At 48.0% G+C, this 22677-nt stretch overlaps 2 protein-coding genes across 2 annotated transcripts; both read left to right on the top strand.

Moving 5' to 3' along the window:
* LOC126540919 (solute carrier family 22 member 6-like) lies at nucleotides 1-1752 on the top strand. The gene has a single exon (XM_050187737.1). It carries the CDS (start codon nucleotides 1-3, stop codon nucleotides 1750-1752), a length of 1752 nt encoding a protein of 583 aa, XP_050043694.1.
* Nucleotides 1753-12866: 11114 nt separating this feature from the next.
* LOC129387499 (solute carrier family 22 member 6-like) lies at nucleotides 12867-14618 on the top strand. The gene has a single exon (XM_055076451.1). It carries the CDS (start codon nucleotides 12867-12869, stop codon nucleotides 14616-14618), a length of 1752 nt encoding a protein of 583 aa, XP_054932426.1.
* Nucleotides 14619-22677: the final 8059 nt, after the last annotated feature.

The following is a 22677-nucleotide window of genomic DNA, read 5'->3' as shown; positions in this document are numbered from 1 at the left end:
ATGGCCGCACACCACGACCAACGGGCCACGACTCCACTATCTCTGCCCGGCGAATCAGCCCTGGCGAAGCCACCGCCGAAGCGTTTAGGGAAGCAGATGCCGTATGGGTACGGCGCCTACCAAATGCTACACGCATTCGGCGCACTCATCGCATTCTACAGCTACGGGCTGCACAACGACAGCTTCGGACTAACAGCTGGCGTAATGGATCACTGGTGCAGGCGGCCCGATTCCATGAAGAACCTCAGCGTGGACGAGTGGAAACAGCTGGCCATACCGGTGGACGAGAAAGGGCAGCACAGCCACTGTACAATGCGCGACCCCCCGGACGGTGGCCATGCGGCTCGCATCGTGCCTTGCGCATCGTGGGAGTTCGACCTCGGCCAGTACGGGAACAACATCGTCAGCCACTGGAACCTAGTGTGCGACAGGCGCTGGCTCATCGACGTCGCGAGGCTCGTGTACGCGGCTGCAAGCATGGCTCCGCTGCCCGCTGTCGGAGCGCTCGCGGACAGCATCGGTCGCAAGGCGGTACTCTACTTAACCGTACCCGTAGTCCTCATATCGGGCACCGCTAGTGCCGTGCCGAATGACTTGCAGTTCTTCGTGACTGCGCGCGCCATCTTATCAGCCTCCACGAGTGCCCTGATACCACCTATGTACGCGCTGATTTACGAATTGTTACCGATTGAAAAATATTCTGATTACATAATCCTGATCGCGACATCTGCGTTGTTGCTATCACCGATCACGCTGTTTAGCGCTCAACTCGTGAAGGCAGGATGGGCGACGCTGCAGCTGATACTGATGGTTCCAACGTGCCTTCTCCTGCTACTTTATTACACCGTCGATGAGTCACCCAGCTGGCTTTTGGAGACCGGCAACGTCAAAGAAGCCGAGCGCATCGCTTTGCGTGCGGCAAGTATAAACAAGGTCTCCCCAGAGCACTGCCGAGATCTCATGGCAGCTCAGGCTGCGGTGATTAAGGCTCGTAGTCGAGAGGCTGGAAATAGCAGCGGTATCTGCAGCCCACGGTTCAGAGCTTGCACAATTACCATGTGTTTTATGTGGACTGCAATAAGCTACGCCTTCGACGCCTTCGTCGTTAATGACGGTGTTCCAGTCGGGGAAATCACAACCGCGCTGAGTTTAATCGTGTCCTTCATTGTGCCCGTGGTCTTGGCTCCGTTCATTGCTACCTTCGGCTTCAGGAACACCGTGAGCATCTCCGCACTTGTCTTTGCCGTAACACTGACCATCCTGGCCACTGACTTACGGGAGCAGACTGCGATGCGTGATTTGCTCGTAATTATAATGCGCGCAACTGGAACCGCCTGCCTTACGTTCTATCTCATCATATACGTCGTCGCGTACCCGGTCATGACCCGCTGCCTTAGTATCTCCGTGGGTCTCGCCTTCAGCCGCTTGGGTGATATCTTAGCCCAGATGAGTCCATCGCTGCTTGGTGGCCGCCGCACTACGTTGCAGCTTGCCATTGCTGCCGCCTTCATGTCACTTTTCGTGGTGGGCGCCGAACTTGTGCCCTGTCACATTGACGTTAGGCAGCAATACCAATTAGTGCCCAGCAAGAGCTCCGGACTCGGGACAAGCGAGGATAGGAAGCGCGCCATGCAAGAGACACTGGTGCGTATGCCAAGGGAGCCCGTGAAGCACCGGGGCACCCCCATCACGAAGGACAGAGCAACATCAAGCGACTTACCAATAGGAACAACTCCCGAAAAGACATACTAGAACTTTCTGCGTGCACATGAGATACATATCACTTGTACACCACGGCATCGTTTCTGTGGCATCTAGGAGTTCAGAATTTTGCCACAGTTTCTCACACGTTCGCGTTATTAGACGTTCAGTTAGAGTATTTCTTGTATATTAGCTTTGTAGAACTTTGTCTTGTTACGTTGCCGCAACTGTTTGAACTTGTAGAGACGGCTGGGTCACTTGCAGTGTCTGTTTGAATGTCCCAGCCCGCTCCAGTTTTCTACGTTGTACCTCGGCCTGCCTCGCGTTCGCGACGACGCGATTCCATTGATACTGCCAGAAACGTTTTTCTCCAATAATTTTATTATTTTTTTTAGGCCTAAATGTCCACGTAAGTGAAGCGACAGGATTTCGCGCCGTGCTGTCAGTCGGTCTCTAATAGGAGAAAGGAGTACATTGGCAAACTGAACAAGACACTTCGTATGGTACGACTTTGTGACACCTGTGTACGTGCACTCCTGAACGGTGTTGTCGATTGGAAGAGTATGCGCAACCTTACTCAAAAATATTTGAGGTATTTATAAGACGTAAAATATACATGACTGTCTTGCAATAGTAAGCGTGATTACCCATAAATTCTTCTTAAAGCGCACCTTTCTTTTCAAGCCCTCTCAGGATTTCTTGGCCGTTATAGGTGCTGCTGCTGCTGCAGTCCGGAAGTATTAAAAAAATAAAATTCTTGGGTGTTACGTGCCACCATATTTTTGGCCACCTCGGGTTATTGTTGCGGTTTGAGGTAGCGTTTGGACGAGGAATACACCAAGCCCACCGACGAATACGTCAATCAGCAGGCATGAAGGAAAAAGGGTTTATTTTACAACATTTACGCTGGCTCCATATACGGGAGCCCACTCCATGCGGGAGCATATAAAATGTCCGAGTTAACACCAGAACACGTCAGCACCTCTCACTGTACCAAAGGTCTCCGTTTTAATACCTTCGTCTTTCTTAGGTGACTGGACTAGGGAATCTGATGACTGCGTCGCGGCCAACCACAATCGTCGAATTGGTAGCAATATCCCGCCCATGATATCGCACCATTCCGCCGAGCTCCGCCTCCGATGTTGTACCTTCGCCCCCGCTTATTTAGCAACATCGGAATCCGAGGGCAAAGCTGTTCCCACGGTAGCATTCGATGTTGGTCCTTTTCACCAATTAGTTCAGCTTGTCAGGTTCAGATGGAGGGATCGTTTGTTGACCTGTCAACAGGCGGCGTCAACAACGCTACGGGGATTTCTCGATAGGCGCTGATGAATGCGTGGGTTTGCTTCGTGGTAAGCGTTGAATTAACACCCATGGCCATGATGAGACGTAACACTTCATAACGTGCAATGCACGATACACGAGCGTTTTTTTTTTTTTTTTTGCATATCATTCACATCGAAAAGAGGTCGCAGCGGCCAGGAGTCTCGGCCAATATATATATATATATATATATATATATATATAGCGAGAGAGAGAGAGAGAGTTGTACATGCCAAACAATGAATGCTTAACGTGTGTGTCCAGTTCTGTTCTGCGTGATAAAATAAAAGCTCCCCACATAAAGCCTGGCCATGTAATATTGGCTTACGGGCATATCTAAAACACACGGATCTGGTTAGAGAATGGCTAATTATATTTCAAGAATTCGTCAATTCACTTTCTTTTATGTGGTCATTGGGCACTCCGGCACAAGAGGTAAAACAGAAACCGTTAAAACGTTGCTTGCTACGTGTCGTACTTTTTTGTGCACCCGCCTGTCATCACTAAACTGTGCTTTACACAAGCTTCCCTTATCATTGATTCCAGCATGAGCATTGGAAGTGCGTTTATTTTTTACTCTTGCTGCACCAAGTACGTTAACAGTAGGAAACTAGTCATCGCCATTTCCAGTGCACCAATCATGTTGCAAGTGGAAAAGAAGTCGCCCTTTTTCATGACTGGGCGAGTCCGCTACACTTGGATGTGTTCGGCTGCAATGGCACTGTTGTGATGGTGCGGCAGCGAAGAAACCATGCTGGAATGGCATTTCACTAATCTGGTTTGTAGATAGCTCTTTTGAACGTCTGAAGTTCAAAAAACAAAGGACTAAGGAAGACAGACAAGGACTCTCAACAGCGACGTCCTTGTGTGTGTTCCTTAGTCCTTTGTTTTTTGTTTGCAGATATGCGGTTCTAAACTCATCTTGGCCGAGCTGGCTGCGAGTGCTAGCACTTAGGTCGCCGTGGCGCATGTCCTTACATGTTGTTAGGAGCTTTATATTAGGTGGTGCTCTTCTGTAATGTCGAATGAAGCAACACTCCTTTCTGTGTCTCAAATGGTTTATCTAAGTATCGGGCGGCCATAGACGTCGCTATCCTTGATTTTGTTTTCCGTGTTTTTGTCAATGTGAGTGTTTCAGCCTGAGGGTGATATCTAAACACACACGGGCAGGTCTTTTTTGCTAAATCTTTGGACAGCATCTATTCCCTCTCACAACCTACCTTTGCAACTTTTGGGAAACAATGACAAGCTGTCGCATGGATGAGGGCTCAGCAGTTCTAAGGATTTCAGTATTTGAAGGCAGTTTTGTTGAACTGTTATTACATTGTTACTTTCGAGTCATTTGATTTGCCGCTTTCATTAGCAAATTTTTCCTGCTCTTTCTTTGTCAAAACTAAGTGCATTTTTTTCTAGTATCACCCGAATCTTGGTGGATCCCGCATTGTGGGTATGCGCCATCAGCAAATGGAAAATAAATACTGCCGCTCCTGTCTTTTCAACGCCGCTTACACAGCGGCGATGCGCCTGCGTAAGTTGCTTGGGCCCGAAGCTGCTGAAGCTGACGTGGCTTCTTCACGTCGCTTTATCAACACCCGTCGCGGTGGCTTAGCGGCTGTGGTTTTGCGCTGCTAAGCACGGGTTCGCGGGATGAAATCCCGGCTTCGGCGACCGCATTTCGATGGGGGCCGCAGATAACGCCCACGTCCCGTGCATTGGGGGCACGTTAATAACCCCCTGGCGGTCAAAATTAACCCGGAGCCCCCCACTACGGCGCGCCTCGTAATCTTTTGCACGCGAAACTCCAGAATTCAACTCAGCTTATCAACAGTGGCGACACCGGCGCGCTTCACGCTGCTGCCAGAGAACTGTATACAGCTGAGCGATCAAAAGGGTCCCGCAGAATTCGCAAGAGTCGGAGAACTCAGTAAAGAACACTGATGAACAAGCACACCGGCGTTAGTACTGAAATGATGGTGACACATATTGAACTCGTACGCGGTTTACTACACAGATGTGAAGTCAAATTCCAAGCGTAGAGGCGATCTTCGACTTGTGGTGCGCCTTTCCCTTGACCGCCTTAGCTGCTGCCTCGCTGGCCTCTTTCCGCGTCACGCTGAGGAAGATCATACTGCTCCAGCGACGTGTCCGTGATGAAGAAGTCGTGCAGCTTGAAGCGCTTCTTCACCCGAGCCATGTTCGCGAACATTTAGCTACGCAGCATTTGCACGCGAGACATTCGAAACTCTAGCAGGCCCTGCACGATTGACCAGTGGGCAGGACCTCAACAGCGGTGCCGTTATAACGTAAGAAACACAGACGAGTCAACCGCGGTTGACATCGAAATAAGACAAGGATCTATGAGCCGCATTAGTGGACCATGTGCTTTGTTGTCCCATGTTTTTCCATGTTGGCTATACGAAAGGGAAGAGAGGCTACCCCGGAATATTTCTTTTTTCTGTGATGTCAACCGCTGTTGAGGCACGTTGACGTCACTTCTGTCACCTTAACGAGATTTATTACCATATTACTCTTACGTAAAGGCCTTTACTAAACGTTTACATTACTTTCTTCATTTTTATAACACTAGCATCGGCCCACAGTTATTATTTAGTAACGCCACCCTTTAGAAAGCGCGTCAGTGTTTCGTTCCGGAATTTATTCGCTAATTACGCCTTAATTATTACGACTTTGTACTTACCATTATGACAATTTGCGGTGTATTATTAGTTCCAAGCTTCATTCTGACATTTTTGGCGATGTTTATCTTTATGTCGGGACTCTGGCTTTTGTATGTGAAATCAGCGCGCATTCAACGCCATAATTGCTCATGAATTTCTCGGAAGGGAAACGCTCTAGAAGTAATATAATATAAAGTTTCCCTATAATTCCAGTGTCTTCAATTTAGTATATACTACAAGTATATTAACTATCTATAAATTAACCATAAACATATTAGGTAATATATACTATATACACATACAACAATGGCGGAATGTAACATGGTAGAGAGAGAGAGAAAGAAATAAACTTTATTTTTAGGCCACGCTTCTTGGGCCCAAAAGTGGGTGGCCTCCTCTGTCAAGGTATTTGTCAATGCAGTATTTGCGTAGTTAGCATAGTGCTTTCATTAATTTTATTAATAAATAATTTATTTATTTATTTATTCATTCATTTTCAAATACTGGTTGGCCCTTCCGGGTTGTTACAGGGTGGAAGCTTTACGTGGAGGACCCTGCATATGAATGGAAGCAATCGCGGCAAAGGTTCAGGTTTGCCAGTTGTGTAATTTATTATTTACAGCCTTTATGTAGTACCTCAGAAGATGACACCTACACCTAGTAATTCACGAACGGGACGCGATGCCGCCATTAGGTTTTCTGTGCTAAAACCACAACACGAGGTTTCCGAGCTTTTCAGCGCTCAGCGGGGGCCACCTAAGCCTAATATTGGAGAGTCAAGTTGAGGAGCGGTGTTGGGCGCGTATATATTCACATACAAAAAAAAAGATTTCAGGCTAGAATTGTTTCTAAGGGAGCATTCCAGCCAATCCTGAAACATTATTAGCGAAAGCGGCTGACCAGTAGCAAGCTTATGAGCAACAAGTTTAGCGAATTCGTCCACTGCATGTCGGCGTCTTGTGGCATACTTGATATGAGTGCGGAACTATGATGGTAACACGAGAAGGAGGATAACAGGACATGCGCTGTTTTCTAGGTTCAAGGTTTATCGTTCGTGTTGGGACGTGTGCAGCTAGTTGACTGCAAGTCGCGCCATCTTTATTGTAGCTGGTGCTTCCGCCAATTTTATCTTTGGTGGGCTTTATTTCCAACGTAAATTTAGGACAGTTACATTGCCGTCCCGCAAGTCCAATTCCTCGCAAATAAATGTTCGGTATTGAATGGAAGAAACCGAACAATGCAAGAAAGCAGTCTTGCGTAATTGTATGCGTTGCTGTTCCCTATATGTTGCCTGTTGTCGATAAACCATCGCGAGAAGCTAGTGGACGGATCGAATACCTAGGCTGATTGAAGCGCGTAGCGATGCCAACCTGTAGGTTCCCACGAGTTGATCGCCGATTTCGTCCAGGTGAAATATGTAAAGCAGCGTATTGATTTACTCGCTGGTTGGCGAGATCCCACGCAGTCGAATGTAGAGCACTAACGTCTCGACGCCTGTCAGCCAATCCAGAAGTCCGCCGCGCTGCGGACAATAGCCCAGGTAGCGATGAATCTGCGAGTCATCGCCAGCCCAGTGAGAATTCGTCAAGACACACGTCGCTGTAGAATGAAGTGAGGGATCGCGTTCGTCTATGGAGCAGTTTAATGTAGGCACTTAGAGATGACTCATCAAAAGCTGCAACCTTCCGCTGCAGTGTCTCAGCCGCAGAGCAACATAGGTTTCGTAATTCCTGTTTGGCCCCAATTGGTGTGAAAAGAAAAACATAGATACGACACGAAAACGAAAAACGTGCAGTATAAAGGAAATGTTGGTGGTCTCTGGGAAGAGATGCAACGCGCTATTTCTTATCCCAATGCTACTCCTAGAAGTACAGCGGCCGCAAAACCAGTTAGGTCTTGCGGTACCTTAGATACAGATCACGCGCTTTCTTCTAAAAAGGATGCAGCAACATAACTGTTCAGGTGCTCTGTTCCAACACAGGTGCTCTTTTCCAACACAGCTTCCCCTTCCTCTGCCAGTGTCGCTGAAAAACCTCCACAAACACAATTGCCTCCATCTCCCTATTTTTCACTTCACTACCGTTTCTTTCTAGCTCTCTGCGGACTCGCCATCTACATCCCATCGTGCTTTCGACTACCACACACAGAAATCACCATTTAACGTCGTATATGCAGAATATCCCTTAGAACAGTTTGCACAAAGTTCTCTGTAAGTGATTCTTTATAACGTCTGGGCAACCGTGCACACCATGCTTGCAAGAAGGGCTTAAGAACCGGTCTCCTCCTTACCTGAGACAGGTCGCGAAATATGGAGAATCCATCAATGAAAGCTTCGCCGCCATGCGGAAGTATTTCTCCGGTCAGTATCTTAAACGTGGTAGTCTTTCCCGCCCCGTTGACGCCAAGGAGACCGAAGCACTCGCCAGACGGCACAGTGAAGCTCACGCTCTACATCGCCATCAGCGATAAATGATATTAGCGTCGCACGCCATCACCACGAGCATGCAATTCTGCATGCCCCGCGTATGGCGTAAGGTGAAACAGAAAGCAGAGGCAAAGAACGTAAAAAGCGTAGAACAGTTATATACAAAGAAACGATGCAGAGTATTCGGGGCGCACTCGTGACAGAACTTACTCTAGAGCAGTTAAAGATGACTTGATCTGAAAGTAGTGCAGCCACTGTGCCAGCATGTTGCACACGAAGGCGCTTTCGAGGTCCGGTTCCGGGGTACGCTGTTCGGAGTCGGGCGCCTCACAGAGAGTATATTATCGACGCCGCCGGAGCACCAACGACATGGTAGCTGGTCTGCGCTGTACTGGGGTGTCGCACTAAGCTAGGTGAACTCACGCCGCCGTCCGTCTCAATCGCCGAGAGTTCCATGTTGGTGAGAGCATGAGAGGGACCTCGAAGGAAACGCGTCGGTTTATTTTACATATTTACAGCTCACTACTGGATCCATGCAAATAGGAGCACATGCTCTGTCGGAGCAATTTACATGTCTGATCCCACTAAGTGTCTGGGCAGGCTACACAAAGCATCCACAATCCACATTTTAGGCCGTCGTCTTTCTTACGTCACTAGACGAGGGAATGCGGTTACTCTGTCCCCGCCAATCAGAAGGGTCGAAGTGTTCCCGGCATTCTGCCCACGATGTTGCACCAACGTGCTGGACTCCACCCCTGTTGTTGCACAATCGTCATCGCAATAAAGCAATGACTAGGCAGTCGGGAATCAGGGATCAACGCTGTTCCCACGCCAGTCGTCGACGTCGGCTCCTTATGTAAATTAGAGGGCTCTTCGCTCAGAGTCGGTATTTAGCGATTTGAGGAGCCTCGCATTCCCAGCTGCTACTGCTTTCAGAGAATGGCCGTGGTTGGTGTCACCCCAAAGGGAGCGTCCTTTTTTTTTAAATAGTGAGCGCCGGATCCCGTCGTCGTCTAGGCGGGTGCTGGTGAAGTGCTCGCTTCGTGGGAAGCACACCAAGAATGCCCTCGCCGTTTTGACACGCAAGAGTGCATATTGAGCTGCACAGACAGACTGTGGTTATGATCTGTGCCTTCTATTCTTACGAGAAACAATCATATCCGTCAGAGAAAAAAAAGCAAAAGAAAACTTCTGCTGATGCGCATGTTGCTGTTTCAGAGTAATACACTTACAGGTCGAAACTCCGACTTGAACCGCAAAATGCCGACCTAAACAAATTTCTAGATGTGATAAAAAATTGAGGCTACTGTTCGCAAACGCCCCCAAGACACCCGTCTTGGGGGCGTTTGCGAACAGTAGCTTCTTTTTGGACACTGTTCACAAAATGGAATCGATCAGGATTGTGGCTTGGGCTTGTTGGTATGTCGTCATGAAGAAGTTCTGTGCAGCGCCTCTACTACATGGACACTGAAAGAAAAGGACACTCACAGTGCCGCGGGTGTGTTCTGCTCTTACCCCATCTGTATCCGGTGTTCGCGTAGCAGTTGGGCTAAACTGAACATCTTCGGAACGAAATGGAACACAGCACATCTTCGGAACACAACAGTCGAACAGGGTGATACGCGAGAGTGCATGCATCGTCGCGAGTATTTCAAGTATTGAAGGCCACACTGTGGCGCGCGTAATGCTGGAACTTTCAACTTACTTTCGTTTATTATTATGTTTTAGCAGTCATAGACTGTTCTTTAAACGTTCTCTAAATGTTCTTCTATAACTATTCCTTGTTCTGAACACTTTTCTCGTTTCTCGTTATTTCTTTGAACATCGCCTGTTTGTTTTATATTTGAGCTGAAAACTATAGACCCTGCCACCATGTAATATGCAAAAAAAGAATACATCATCATGTTATATACAAAACGCTAGCTCTAGCTCTCTTGTACCGCATATTTATAAACGCTATTTATTTGACGCTTAGCACTGGATGTCAAGTAAGCCGATTCTTTGCAGGCGATTCTCTACCGAAGCATTGTTGTCTGCAAAATTCATATGTTTCAGGCTTTAATTTCTGAAAAATACCGATATACAGTAAATGGTTTCCTAAAGTAATATCCATGTCTTGGTATCCACGTAACCGCTGTGTTAAATTCCCGAGTACATGTTACAATCATGAAGAAACAGACAATGAAGCCAGGAAACACATGAAAGAATATAGTTACGTTTAACTGAAATATAGAATTAGGACAACAGATATGAAAGTAAGTAAAGAGACAATTTCATTGTTACGCGTGCGGTGCTTTACGAATTAAGCTACAGCAGAGGCCATCCTCCCCTAAACCTTCTCGTGTATTTGTGTAGTACATGTAAAGCTCAGCCCTAGGAGTGTTAGCCAGCACCCCTCACCTCATTGGCGGTGTGAGGTGCAACATCTGCTGCCATTGCATATGTGTTTTTTGTTTTAATCACATGACTAACGAAAAAAAAAAATCGAGTCCCTGGAATTTCCTTATCGTTCTCACTGTGTACAGAAAAGTACCGGGACGACTTGCCTGCAGCACTGTATACGTTGGTGTCCGTATAGCCGTACGCTTTTTGCAGGTGGCAGACCATCAAGGCTGGCTTGACGTCCTGAGGTGGTCGCTGGTGCTGGTAGATTAGGCCGTTCACCAGCTTGTCCTCGGTTACCACATCGGTGTCCTCGTACTTAGCAGCCTGTGAACGTCGGAATATTCTCATATTACAGCGTGTATTTTCCTCGCATCGAACAGTTTTCATTATTTCGCATCCAGTCGACGAAACGTTGTGCTTAACTCAGGCAAACAGAGAACGCGAGCTGACCAGTCGTGTAACAGCACGTGGAAGAAGTTTCAAAAGTGCGATCTTCTAGGTTTTTATTTCGTCAACAGTTCCACTGTTCCATGAATGCCTGCTTCGCGCAGTAGCTTAATTTCGCACGTGTAGTTTTATGTATTTCAAGACACTACTGACACGGATAACTGACACAACCGGTTGTTATTACGCAACAGCACATCAATTGTTAGAGAGACGAGAGAGTGATTTTTCATAGCTATGTTGAGAAACTGATGTGTTAAAGTTTGTTACGCACACGCTATATATGTTCTTTAGTATTCTCTTGCAGATACTTTCTTATGTTTATTCGCAAAGCATCATCGCCTCGTACGTTTTCAATGGCGCAGCGTATTTTCTTATGCAGTGTGCAATTGGGATTTATGTCATGCGCTTGACGAAGCTGACGTTAGCTGGCAGCGTGTTCACTTGGCTCGCACTCAGGAACGGCCCCTGAGGCACCTTGGTATTAGTGTTTTTTTCATATAGCTGTTGACATTGATTTGCTATATGAAGGCACACCGACTGCGCAAAAAAATAAATGACATCCTTGTCAATAAAACACGCGGACCTGACCAAAGTACAGTATATTGCGTCTACTGGGCACGAGATCAACTAGGATGACGCGTACACCATCTCCACCGAAACAAAAAAAGGTTTCGCGGTTGCACTTGGTATCTTAATCATTTTTAACTATGCACACACGCTTAATAGAAGTACTGGTACTCCCCCTCCCCGTATATGTGCGATACCTGCAGCACGCGATAACACGTATTTTAACGAGTGTACTTCGCTGTTTGCAGTTTTTGTGAAGTAGGCTCCCATGCGACAGCCGAAAGGTCGTTTGTTTTAATATACTGTACCTTCGTAGGCGCCGTCTGTTTTATTGACTATGATCTGCCCCGACTAGACGGGTTTCCGAAGACCGTTGATATTATAAAGTATGCCATTTTCACAGAGAAAGGAGTCTTCAGCTCTGCAAAATCAAAACGCGTCATTTGCGGTTGTCACTTCATCTCCGCTTTGTAGCTTATGCTCAGAGGCACATTACACCATTTCTGTTTGGAATTCTATACCATCTGACATGAAGACATCTACATTATTATCATTCAAGCGTAGAACGAAGGAGCATTTCATGAACACTTTAACTGACGCGTAGCATAACTTAACAAACCTTGAATTAATTAGTATGTTGTTCACTTTAACATTACGCAATGTACTTTTCAATTACCGTGTTACTAAATTTTGCCTTAATTGATACTTCTCCTCGTTGTTAGCTTTACGTGCCATTTATCCTCGTTTGAATTGTTGCATGTTATTTTTAATATTTATTCAATTATTTTTCTTCTTTTTAACTATGTGAATATACCTGTGATATTGCTAACAGATTTTTTTCCTATCTTATCGTTTATTTCCGATGTAGAAACTGTATAATATATGACATTGACTCACTGTTTGCCACGATCTTACTATCCCCTTTTCATGTTTTGTTAGGAGGTCCCCCCGACAGTTGTTACTTCGGGACCTCCGAATGTGTACTTATACCCATCTTGTATTTGTTTTGTCAAAAATAAATATTGTCAAAATAGAAAAAAAAAAATGCTCAATTTGATGCTTTTTGCTCATTTGGATGCTATTTTGTCTGTCTGTCTTTCGTTTGCGCTTGATGAAGAATATTATCGAGTGGAACGCCGTATAGCGATGTAATTTTTTTAGTGTAAATGCAATTATGTTGAAGTAAGTGCAGCCACTTAGCCCACAGTAGCTTTTTTTTTTTTTGAAGTGCAGGTACCTCTTTCATTTCGGTTGATCCATGGCACGTGCCACACGCCCTTGCTCGTACATATTAGCTTGCGCGCACGCGGTCACAATAGAAGAAGAAGCAAGCTTCAAGGATGGCCGCACGCCACGACCGACGGGCCACGACTCCGCTATCTGTGCCCGGCGAATCAGCCCTGGCGAAGCCAGCGCCGAAGCGTTTAGGGAAGCAGGTGCCGTATGGGTACGGCGCCTACCAAATGCTACACGCATTCGGCGCAGTCATCGCATTCTACAGCTACGCGCTGCACAACGACAGCTTCGGGCTAACAGCTGGCGTAATGGATCACTGGTGCGGGCGGCCCGATTCCATGAAGAACCTCAGCGTGGACGAGTGGAAACAGCTGGCCATACCGGTGGACGAGAAAGGCGAGCACAGCCACTGCACAATGCGCGAGCCCCCGGACGGTGGCCATGCGGCTCGCATCGTGCCTTGCGCATCGTGGGAGTTCGACCTCGGCCAGTACGGGAACAACATCGTCAGCCACTGGAACCTAGTGTGCGACAGGCGCTGGCTCATCGACGTCGCGAGGCTCGTGTACGCGGCTGCGTGCATGGCTCCGCTGCCAGCAGTCGGAGCGCTCGCGGACAGCATCGGTCGCAAGGCGGTGCTCTTCTTAACCGTACCCGTAGTCCTCATATCGGGCACCGCTAGTGCCGTGCCGAATGACTTGCAGTTCTTCGTGGCTGCGCGCGCCATCGTATCAGCCTCCACGAGTGCCCTGATACCACCTATGTACGCGCTGATTTATGAATTGTCACCGATTGAAAAATACTCTGATGACATAATCCTGATCGCGATATCTGCGTTGGTGCTATCACCGATCACGCTGTTTACCGCTCAACTCGTGAAGGCAGGCTGGGCGACGCTGCAGCTGATACTGATGGTTCCAACGTGCCTTCTCCTGCTACTTTATTACACCGTCGATGAGTCACCCACCTGGCTTTTGGAGAACGGCAACGTCAAAGAAGGCGAGCGCATCGCTTTGCGTGCGGCAAGTATAAACAAGGTCTCCCCAGAGCACTGCCGAGATCGCATGGCAGCTCAGGCAGCGGCGATTAAGGCTCGTAGTCGGGAGGCTGGAAATAGCAGCGGTATCTGCAGCCGACGGTTCAGAGCTTGCACCATTACCATGTGTTATATGTGGACTGCGATAAGCTACGCCTACGAAGCCTTCGTCGTTAACGACGGTGTTCCAGTCGGGGAAATCACAACCGCGCTGAGTTTAATCGTGTCCTTCATTGTGCCTGTGGTCTTGGGGCCGTTCATTGCTACCTTCGGCTTCAGGAACACCGTGAGCACCTCCGCACTTGTCTTTGCCGTAACACTGACCATCCTGGCCACTGACCTACGGGAGCAGACTGCGATGCGTGATTTGCTCGTAATTATAATGCGCGCAACTGGAACCGCCTGCTTTACGTTCTATCTCATCATATACGTCGTCGCGTACCCGGTCATGACCCGCTGCCTTGGCATCTCCGTGGGTCTCGCCTTCAGCCGCTTGGGTGATACCTTGGCCCAGATGAGTCCAGCGCTGCTTGGTGGCCGCCGTACAACGTTGCAGCTTGCCATTGCTGCCGCCTTCATGTCACTTTTCGCGGTGGGCGCCGAACTTGTGCCCTGTCACATTGACGTTAGGCGGCAATACCAATTAGCGCCCAGCAAGAGCTCCGGCCTCGTGACAAGCGAGGATAGGAAGCGCGCCATGCAAGAGACACTGGTGCGTATGCCAAGGGAGCCCGTCAAGCGCCGGGGCACCCCCATCACGAAGGACAGAGCAACATCAAGCGACTTACCAATAGGAACAACTCCCGAAAAGACATACTAGAACTGTCTGCGTGCACATGAGATACATATCACTTGTACACCACGACATCGTTTCTGTGGCATCTAGGAGTTCAGAATTTTGCCACAGTTTCTCACACGTTCGCGTTACTACACGTTCAGTCAGAGTATTTCTTGTATATTAGCTTTGTAGAACTTTGTCTTGTTACGTTGCCGCAACTGTTTGAACTTGCAGGGACGGCTGGGTCACTTGGAGTGTCTGTTTGAATGTCCCAGCCCGTTGCAGTTTTATACGTTGTACCTCGGCCTGCCTCGCGTTCGCGACGACACGATTCCATTGATACTGCCAGAAACTTTTTTTCTCCGGTAATTTTATTATTTTTCTTAGACCTAAATGTCCATGTAAGCGAAGTTCCAGGATTTCGCGCCATGCTGTCACTCGGTCTCTATTCGGAGAAAAGAGTGCAATGGCAAACTGAACAAGACACTTCGTATGGTACGACATTGTGACACCTGTGTACGTGCACTCCTGAACGGTGTTGCCGATTGGAAGAGTATGCGCAACCTTACTCAAAAATATTTATGACGTATTTATAAGACGTAAAATATACATGACTGTCTTGCAATTGTAAGCGTGATTACCCATAAATTCTTCTTAAAGCGCAGCTTTCTTTTCAAGCCCTCGCAGGATGTCTTGGCCGTTATAGGTGCTGCTGCTGCTGCAGTCCGGAAGTATTAAAAAAATAAAATTCTTGGGTGTTACGTGCCACCATATTATTTTTGGCCACTTCGGGTTCTTGTTGCAGGTCGAGGTAGCGTTTGGACCAGGAATACACCAAGCCCACCGACGAATGCGTCAATCAGCAGGCATGAAGGAAAAAGGGTTTATTTTACAACATTTGCGCTGGCTCCATATACGGGAGCCCACTCCATGCAGGAGCATATGAAATGTCCGAGTTACCACAAGAACACGTCAGCACCTCTCACTGTACCAAAGGTCTCCGTTTTAATACCTTCGTCTTCCCTAGGTGACTGGACTAGGGAATCTGATGACTGCGTCGCGGCCAACCACAATCGTCGAATTGGCAGCAATATCCCGCCCATGATATCGCACCATTCCGCCGAGCTCCGCCTCCGATGTTGTACCTTCGCCCCCGCTTATTTAGCAACATCGGAATCCGAGGGCAAAGCTGCTCCCACGGTAGCATTCGATGTTGGTCCTTTTCACCAATTAGTTCAGCTTGTCAGGTTCAGATGGAGGGATCCTTTGTTGACCTATCAACAGGCGTCGTCAACGCTGCGTGGATTTCTCGATAGGCGCTGATGAATGCGTGGGTTTGCTTCGTGGTAAACGTTGAATTAATACCCATGGCCATGATGAGAAGCAACACTTCATAACGTGCAATGCACGATACACGAGCGTTCTTTTTTTTTTTTTTGCATATCATTCACATCGAAAAGAGGTCGCCGCGGCCAGGAGTCTCGTCCAATATATGTATATATATATATATATATATATATATATATATAGTTGTACATGCCAAACATTGAATGCTTAACGTGTGTGTCCAGTTCTGTTCTGCGTGATAAAATAAAAGCTCCCCACATAAAACCTGGACATGTAATATTGGCTTACGGGCATATCTAAAGCACACGGATCTGGTGATAGAATGGCTCATTATATTTCAAGAATTCGTCAATTCACTTTCTTTTATGTGGTCATTCGGCATGTGCCACTGGGGCTGTGCCCATTCTTAGCCAATGCTTCAGAACTGTCCCACTCCGGCACAAGAGGTAAAACAGAAACCGTTAAAACGTTGCTTGCTACGTGTCGTACTTTTTTGTGCACCAGCCTGTCATCACTAAATTGTGATTTACATAAGCTTCCCTTATCATTGATTTTAGCATGAGCATTGGAAGTGCGTTTATTTTTTACTCTTGCTGCACCAAGTACGTTAACAGGAGGAAACTGATCATCGACATTTCCAGTGCACCAATCATGTTCCAAGTGGAAAAGAAGTCGCCCTTTTTCATGACTCGGCGAGTCCGCTACACTTGGATGTGTTCGGATGCAATGGCACTGTTGTGATGGTGCGGCAGCGAAGAAACCATGCTGGAATGGTATTTCACAAATCTGGTTTGTACATAGCTCTTTTGAACGTCTGAAGTTCAAAAAACAAAGGACTAAGGAAGACAGACAAGGACTCTCAACAGCGACGTCCTTGTCTGTGTTCCTTAGTCCTTTGTTTTTTGTTTGCAGATACGCGGTTCTAAACTCATCTTGGCCGAGCTGGCTGCGAGCCCTAGCACTTAGGTCACCGTGGCGCGTGTCCTTACGTGTTGTTAGGAGCTTTATATTAGGTGGTGCTCTTATGTAATGTCGAATGAAGCAGCACTCCTTTCTATGGCTCAAATGGTTTAAGTATCGAGCGGCCATAGACGTCGCTATCCTTGATTTTGGTTTCCGTGTTTTTGTCAATGTGAGTGTTTCAGCCTGAGGGTGATATCTAAACACACACGGGCAGGTCTTTTTTGCTAAATCTTTGGACAGCATCTATTCCCTCTCACAACCTACCTTTGCAACTTTTGGGAAACAATGACAAGCTGCCGCATGGATGAGGGCTCAGCAGTTCTAAGGAATTCAGTATTTGAAGGCAGTTTTGTTGAACTGCTATTACATTGTTACTTTCGAGTCATTTGATTTGCCCCTTTCATTACCAAATTTTTCCTGCTCTTTCTTTGTCAAAACTAAGTGCATTTTTTTATAGTATCACCCGAATCTTGGTGGATCCCGCATTGTGGGTATGCGCCATCAGCAAATGAAAAATAAATACTGCCGCTCCTGTCTTTTCAACGCCGCTTACACAGCGGCGATGCGCCTGCGTAAGTTGCTTGGGCCCGAAGCTGCTGAAGCTGACGTGGCTTCTTCACGTCGCTTTATCAACACCCATCGCGGTGGCTTAGCGGCTGTGGTATTGCGCTGCTAAGCACGGGGTCGCGGGATCAAATCCCGGCTTCGGCGACCGCATTTCGATGGGGGCCGCCGATAACGCCCGCGTCCCATGCATGGGGGCACGTTACTAACCCCCTGGCGGTCAAAATTAACCCGGAGCCCCCCACTACGGCGCGCCTCGTAATCAACTCGTAGATTTTGCACGCGAAACTCCAGAATTCAACTCAGCTTATCAACAGTGGCGACACCGGTGCGCTTCACGCTGCTGCCTGAGGACTGTTTACAGCTGAGCGATCAAAAGGGTCCCGCAGAATTCGCAACAGTCCGAGAACTCAGTGAAGAACGCTGATGAACACGCCTACCGGCGTTTGTACTGAAATGATGGTAACACATATTGAACTCGTACGCGGTTTATTGCAAAGATCTGAAATCAAATTCCAAGCGTAGAGGCGATCTTCGACTTGTGGTGCGCCTTTGCCTTGACCGCCTTAGCTGCTGCCTCGCTGGCCTCTTTCCGCGTCACGCTGAGGAAGATCATACTGCTCCAGCGACGTGTCCGTGATGAAGAAGTCGTGCAGCTTGAAGCGCTTCTTCACCCGAGCGATGTTCGCGAACATTTAGCTCCGCAGCATTTGCACGCGAGACATTCGAAACTCGAGCAGGCCCTGCACGAGTGACCAGTGGGCAGGACCTCAACAGCGGTGTCGTTATAACGTAAGAAAGACAGACCAGTCAACCGCGGTTGACATCGAAATAAGACAAGGATCTATGAGCCGCATTAGTGGACCATGTGCTGTGTTGTCCCATGTTTTTCCATGTTGGCTATACGAAAGGGAAGAGAGGCTACCCCGGAATATTTCTTTTTTCTGTGATGTCAACCGCTGTTGAGCCACGTTGACGTCACTTCTGTCACCTTAACGAGATTTATTACCATATTACTCTTACGTAAAGTCCTTTACTAAATGTTTACATTACTTTCTTCATTTTTATAACACTAGCATCGGCCCGCAGTTATTATTTAGTAACGCCACCCTTTAGAAAGCGCGTCAGTGTTTCGTTCCGGAATTTATTCGCTAATTACGCCTTAATTATTACGACTCCGTAGATACCATTACGCTAATTTGCGGTGTATTATTAGTTCCAAGCTTCATTCTGACATTTTTGGCGGTGTTTTTCTTAATATCGGGACTCTGGCCTTTGAATGTGAAATCAGCGCGCATTCAACGCCATAATTGCTCATGAATTTCTCGGAAGGAAACACTCTAGAAGTAATATAATATAACGTTTCCCTATAATTCCAGTGTCTTCAATTTAGTATATACTACAAGTATATTAACTATCTATAAATTAACCATAAACATATTAGGTAATATATACTGTATACACATACAACAATGGCGGAATGTAACATGGTAGAGACAGAGAGAGAGAGAAATGAACTTTATTTTTAGGCCACGCTTCTTGGGCCCGAAAGTGGGTGGCCTCCTCTGTCCAGGTATTTGTCAATGCAGTATTTGCGTAGTTAGCATAGTGCTTTCATTAATTTTATTTATTTATTTATTTATTTATTTATTTATTTATTTTCAAATACTGGTTGGCCCTTCCGGGTTGTTACCGGGTGGAAGCTTTACGTGGAGGACCCTGCATATGAATGGAAGCAATCGCGGCAAAGGTTCAGGTTTGCCAGTTGTGTAATTTATTATTTACAGCCTTCATGTAGTACTTCAGAAGATGACACCTACACCTAGTAATTCACGAACGGGACGCGATGCCGCCATTAGGTTTTCTGTGCTAAAACCACAACACGAGGTTTCCGAGCTTTCCAGCGCTCAGCGGGGGCCACCTAAGCCTAATATTGGAGAGTCAAGTTGAGGAGCGGTGTTGGGCGCGTATATATTCACATACAAAAAAAAAAAACAGATTTCAGGCTAGAATTGTTTCTAAGGGAGCATTCCAGCCAATCCTGAAACATTATTAGCGAAAGCGGCTGACCAGTAGCAAGCTTATGAGCAACAAGTTTAGCGAATTCGTCCCCTGCATGTCCGCGTCTTGTGGTATATTTGAGATGAGTGCGGAACTATGATGGTAACACGAGAAGGAGGATAACAGGACATGCGCTGTTTTCTAGGTTCAAGGTTTATCGTTCAAGGTCCTGCGTTATTTCAGAAGAATGGTAATGGCGGTGTTTTCTGTTTGTTTTTTACAGCGAAGCTACATGTGGCTATGCCATTACCGTCGCCCGCGAGAGAGTGTAAAACATCTTTATTCATAATATTTGAATGGCGAGAGCAGTGTGGAAGGAACCCTCAGTCCAGGGTCCCTAAGATGATTCCGGCGATGTTTCGAGCCCGTTGTATCACAGCTCGGAGGACCTCGGGAGGCCCGTCGCGGAGGGCATCGTCCCACAGCTCTTTGTTGCGTAGGGGGTAAAGGAGAGTTGGCAAGGAAGGGAAGAGGTTTGCAGTGCACTCAATCGTGACGTGGAAGATTGTGGGCGAGCTGCCTCAGCCAGGCCAACGATCTGCATAACAGTTTGGGTAGAATATATTGAGAGAGACAAGATTTGGAAAAGTTGCTGTTTGTAACTGGCGTAATGCCACTGCTTCCTCCCGCGAGAAGGACGACGGTGGTGCGGCGTGGGTGCGACGAATGCGTGTATAATGACGGAGTATGTCTTTGTAACGGAGCAAGGGATCCCCCCCACTCTGAACTAGTCCCTCAGCACGCCGAGTCGCCCGGAGGGAAATTTCTCGGGCAACCGCATGTGCGCGTTCGTTACCCGGCAGCGAGGTATGACCAGGGGTCCAGAGTAAGTGGATGCGGGATGTGGTTGGTGTAATATGCGGGATCTCTGAGAATTTGGTGCGCCGCTCTCGGGATGCCATGTCCTGATAGGAGCGCCCGGCATGCCTGTTGCGAGTCCGTCAAAATATACACTTCCTCAGAACACGGATGGCGTATCGAATTGCAAGAGCAACACCGAGAATTTCTCCGTAAGCGGCATTTGTTTCGCGCATTGCAGCAGAGTCTCTCAGGGATTCGGTGCCATCCAAAACTGCCGAGGTATAGCCCTCTTGAGTGCGTGATGTGTCAGTGTATAAAGTATGTGTTTCCGGGATGTTTGCAAGCATGCGGCCAATGTATTGCACACGGGCTTTGCGCCGCCCTTTGTCATGCTCGGGGTGCACATTACGTGGCAATGGATGAATACTTAGTGCTTGGCGTATCGCTGACGAGAAGATCGTTGGACGGGTTTCATACTCAAGGGGTGGGACAGAGTATCCTAGCCGTGCGAGAAGATGCCGGCCAGTAGGAGTGAGTAGGAGGCGCTGGCGGTGGCTGACCCAATGTGCCTCTAGCAGCTCGCCTAGTGTGTTATGTGTCCCTAACTTAAGGAGACGGCGTGTGGAAGTATAGTTCGGGAGGCCATGGGCCAGCTTCGTCGCTTTGCGAATCATTGCGTCTATGCGAAGTTGTTGCGCTTGGGTCAACCGCTGAAATGGGAGATGGTATGTAAGGCGGCTGATCACTCATGCCTCCACTAAGCGCAGCAGGTCCTCTTCTCGAAGGCCCGAGCGCCTGTTGGAGACCCTCCGGATCATGGCCAGAATTTGCTCCATCTGTCTGGATAGAAGGGAAACAGTGTAGTTTGACCTGCCATCCGCTTGGACGTGTAGGCCGACGATACGAGCACGATTAACCTGTGGTATCGGTGTGCCATCCACGTGCACAGTGATAGGGGGAGTAGAGGAACGGCTCCAGGGGCGAATGATTATGAGCTCCGGCTTTTCCGGAGCACATCTTAAGCCGCATTTTCTCGCGTACTCGGAAACTGTATCGACTGCTTGCTGCAGTCGGTCCTGGATGGCTCCGTCGGAACCCCGTGTCGACCAGATAGTAATGTCGTCCGCATAAATAGCGTGGGCGACATCAGGGATCTGGTCGAGTAGCCGGGAGATCCCTGCGAGCGCGATATTGAATGAAGTAGGGGAAAGAACTGAGCCTTGGGGTGTCCCCCGTCCTACAAGGCGAATCGTACCGGATCGATACGGTCCCATTCCTACGGTGGCTGTGCGATCTAGAAGAAATGCGCGGATATAGTTGTACATACGAATTCCACAGTGTGAATGTGCAACATTGCGAAGGATGAGGTCATGTTCAACATTATCGAATGCCCCTTTTAGGTCTAAGGCGATGAGTGCTCTCGTTCGGGCGGACGACGGAGGTCCTATGACTTCCTCCCCCAATTGTAAAAGCACATCTTTGGCAGACAGATGAGCCCGATATACGAATTGAGAGTTAAAAAAGAATTATTTTTCTTCGAGGAAGGGCTGCAGACGCCGCAAGAGTACATGCTCCATGAGCTTACCAATGCAGGATGTTAGGGAGATGGGTCGTAAGCTTTCAACCTTAAGAGGCTTGCCCGGTTTGGGGATCAGTGTGATGTCGGCGTGTCGCCATGCTTGGGGAAGCATGTCCTTGCGCCAGCAATCATTGAAGATATGGGTGAGGTGGTTAATATCCGCGTCACTGAGGTTACGAATGGTGGCGAATCGGATGTGGTCGGCTCCCGGTGCCGTGTTGCGCGTAGGTCTTGTAGGACCACCCGCACCTCGTCAGATGTGATGTCTGCATCGAGCAATTCGTTCGCCTCGCCTACATAAGGATAGTCAGGGTACTGTGGCGGCGGGCCTGTGGGCATGAAATGCTTCTCTAGTTCTCTGAGTAGTGTCGAGACATCGTCCCTGTACTCGTGCATTAGGATGTGCAGCTGTTGAAATCCTTTTCCCTCTGTTGTGGTGGGATCTGTGAGTGAGCGAAGAATCGACCGTGTTTTTGCTGTACTCAATGTGCCTGAGAGGCGATCGCAAAATCCTCGCCAGTTATTCCTCGTAAGGATCTCTGCATACTCCTGGGATTCCCGTGTAATTTGATCTATACGTTTCCCAAGTTTGCGGTTGGGGCGTTGTCGTTTCCATCGTCGTGTCTCCAAAGATGGAGTAAATGCGGGTCTATGTCTGGTGTCTCGGTTGTGGTGCGCAGTGTGCTCGTGGTGGCCTCTAGTTCTTGTGCGAGAGAGTCAAGCCTGCGTTCGTACCCTTGGCGCTCAGGTGGGTCCTGGCGACGTTCCCTGAATTTCGCCCAATCC

The sequence above is a fragment of the Dermacentor andersoni genome, chromosome 2, assembly GCF_023375885.2.
Source record: "Dermacentor andersoni chromosome 2, qqDerAnde1_hic_scaffold, whole genome shotgun sequence".
Lineage (NCBI taxonomy): Eukaryota > Metazoa > Arthropoda > Arachnida > Ixodida > Ixodidae > Dermacentor > Dermacentor andersoni.
This window is presented reverse-complemented; position numbering and strand designations above follow the sequence as displayed.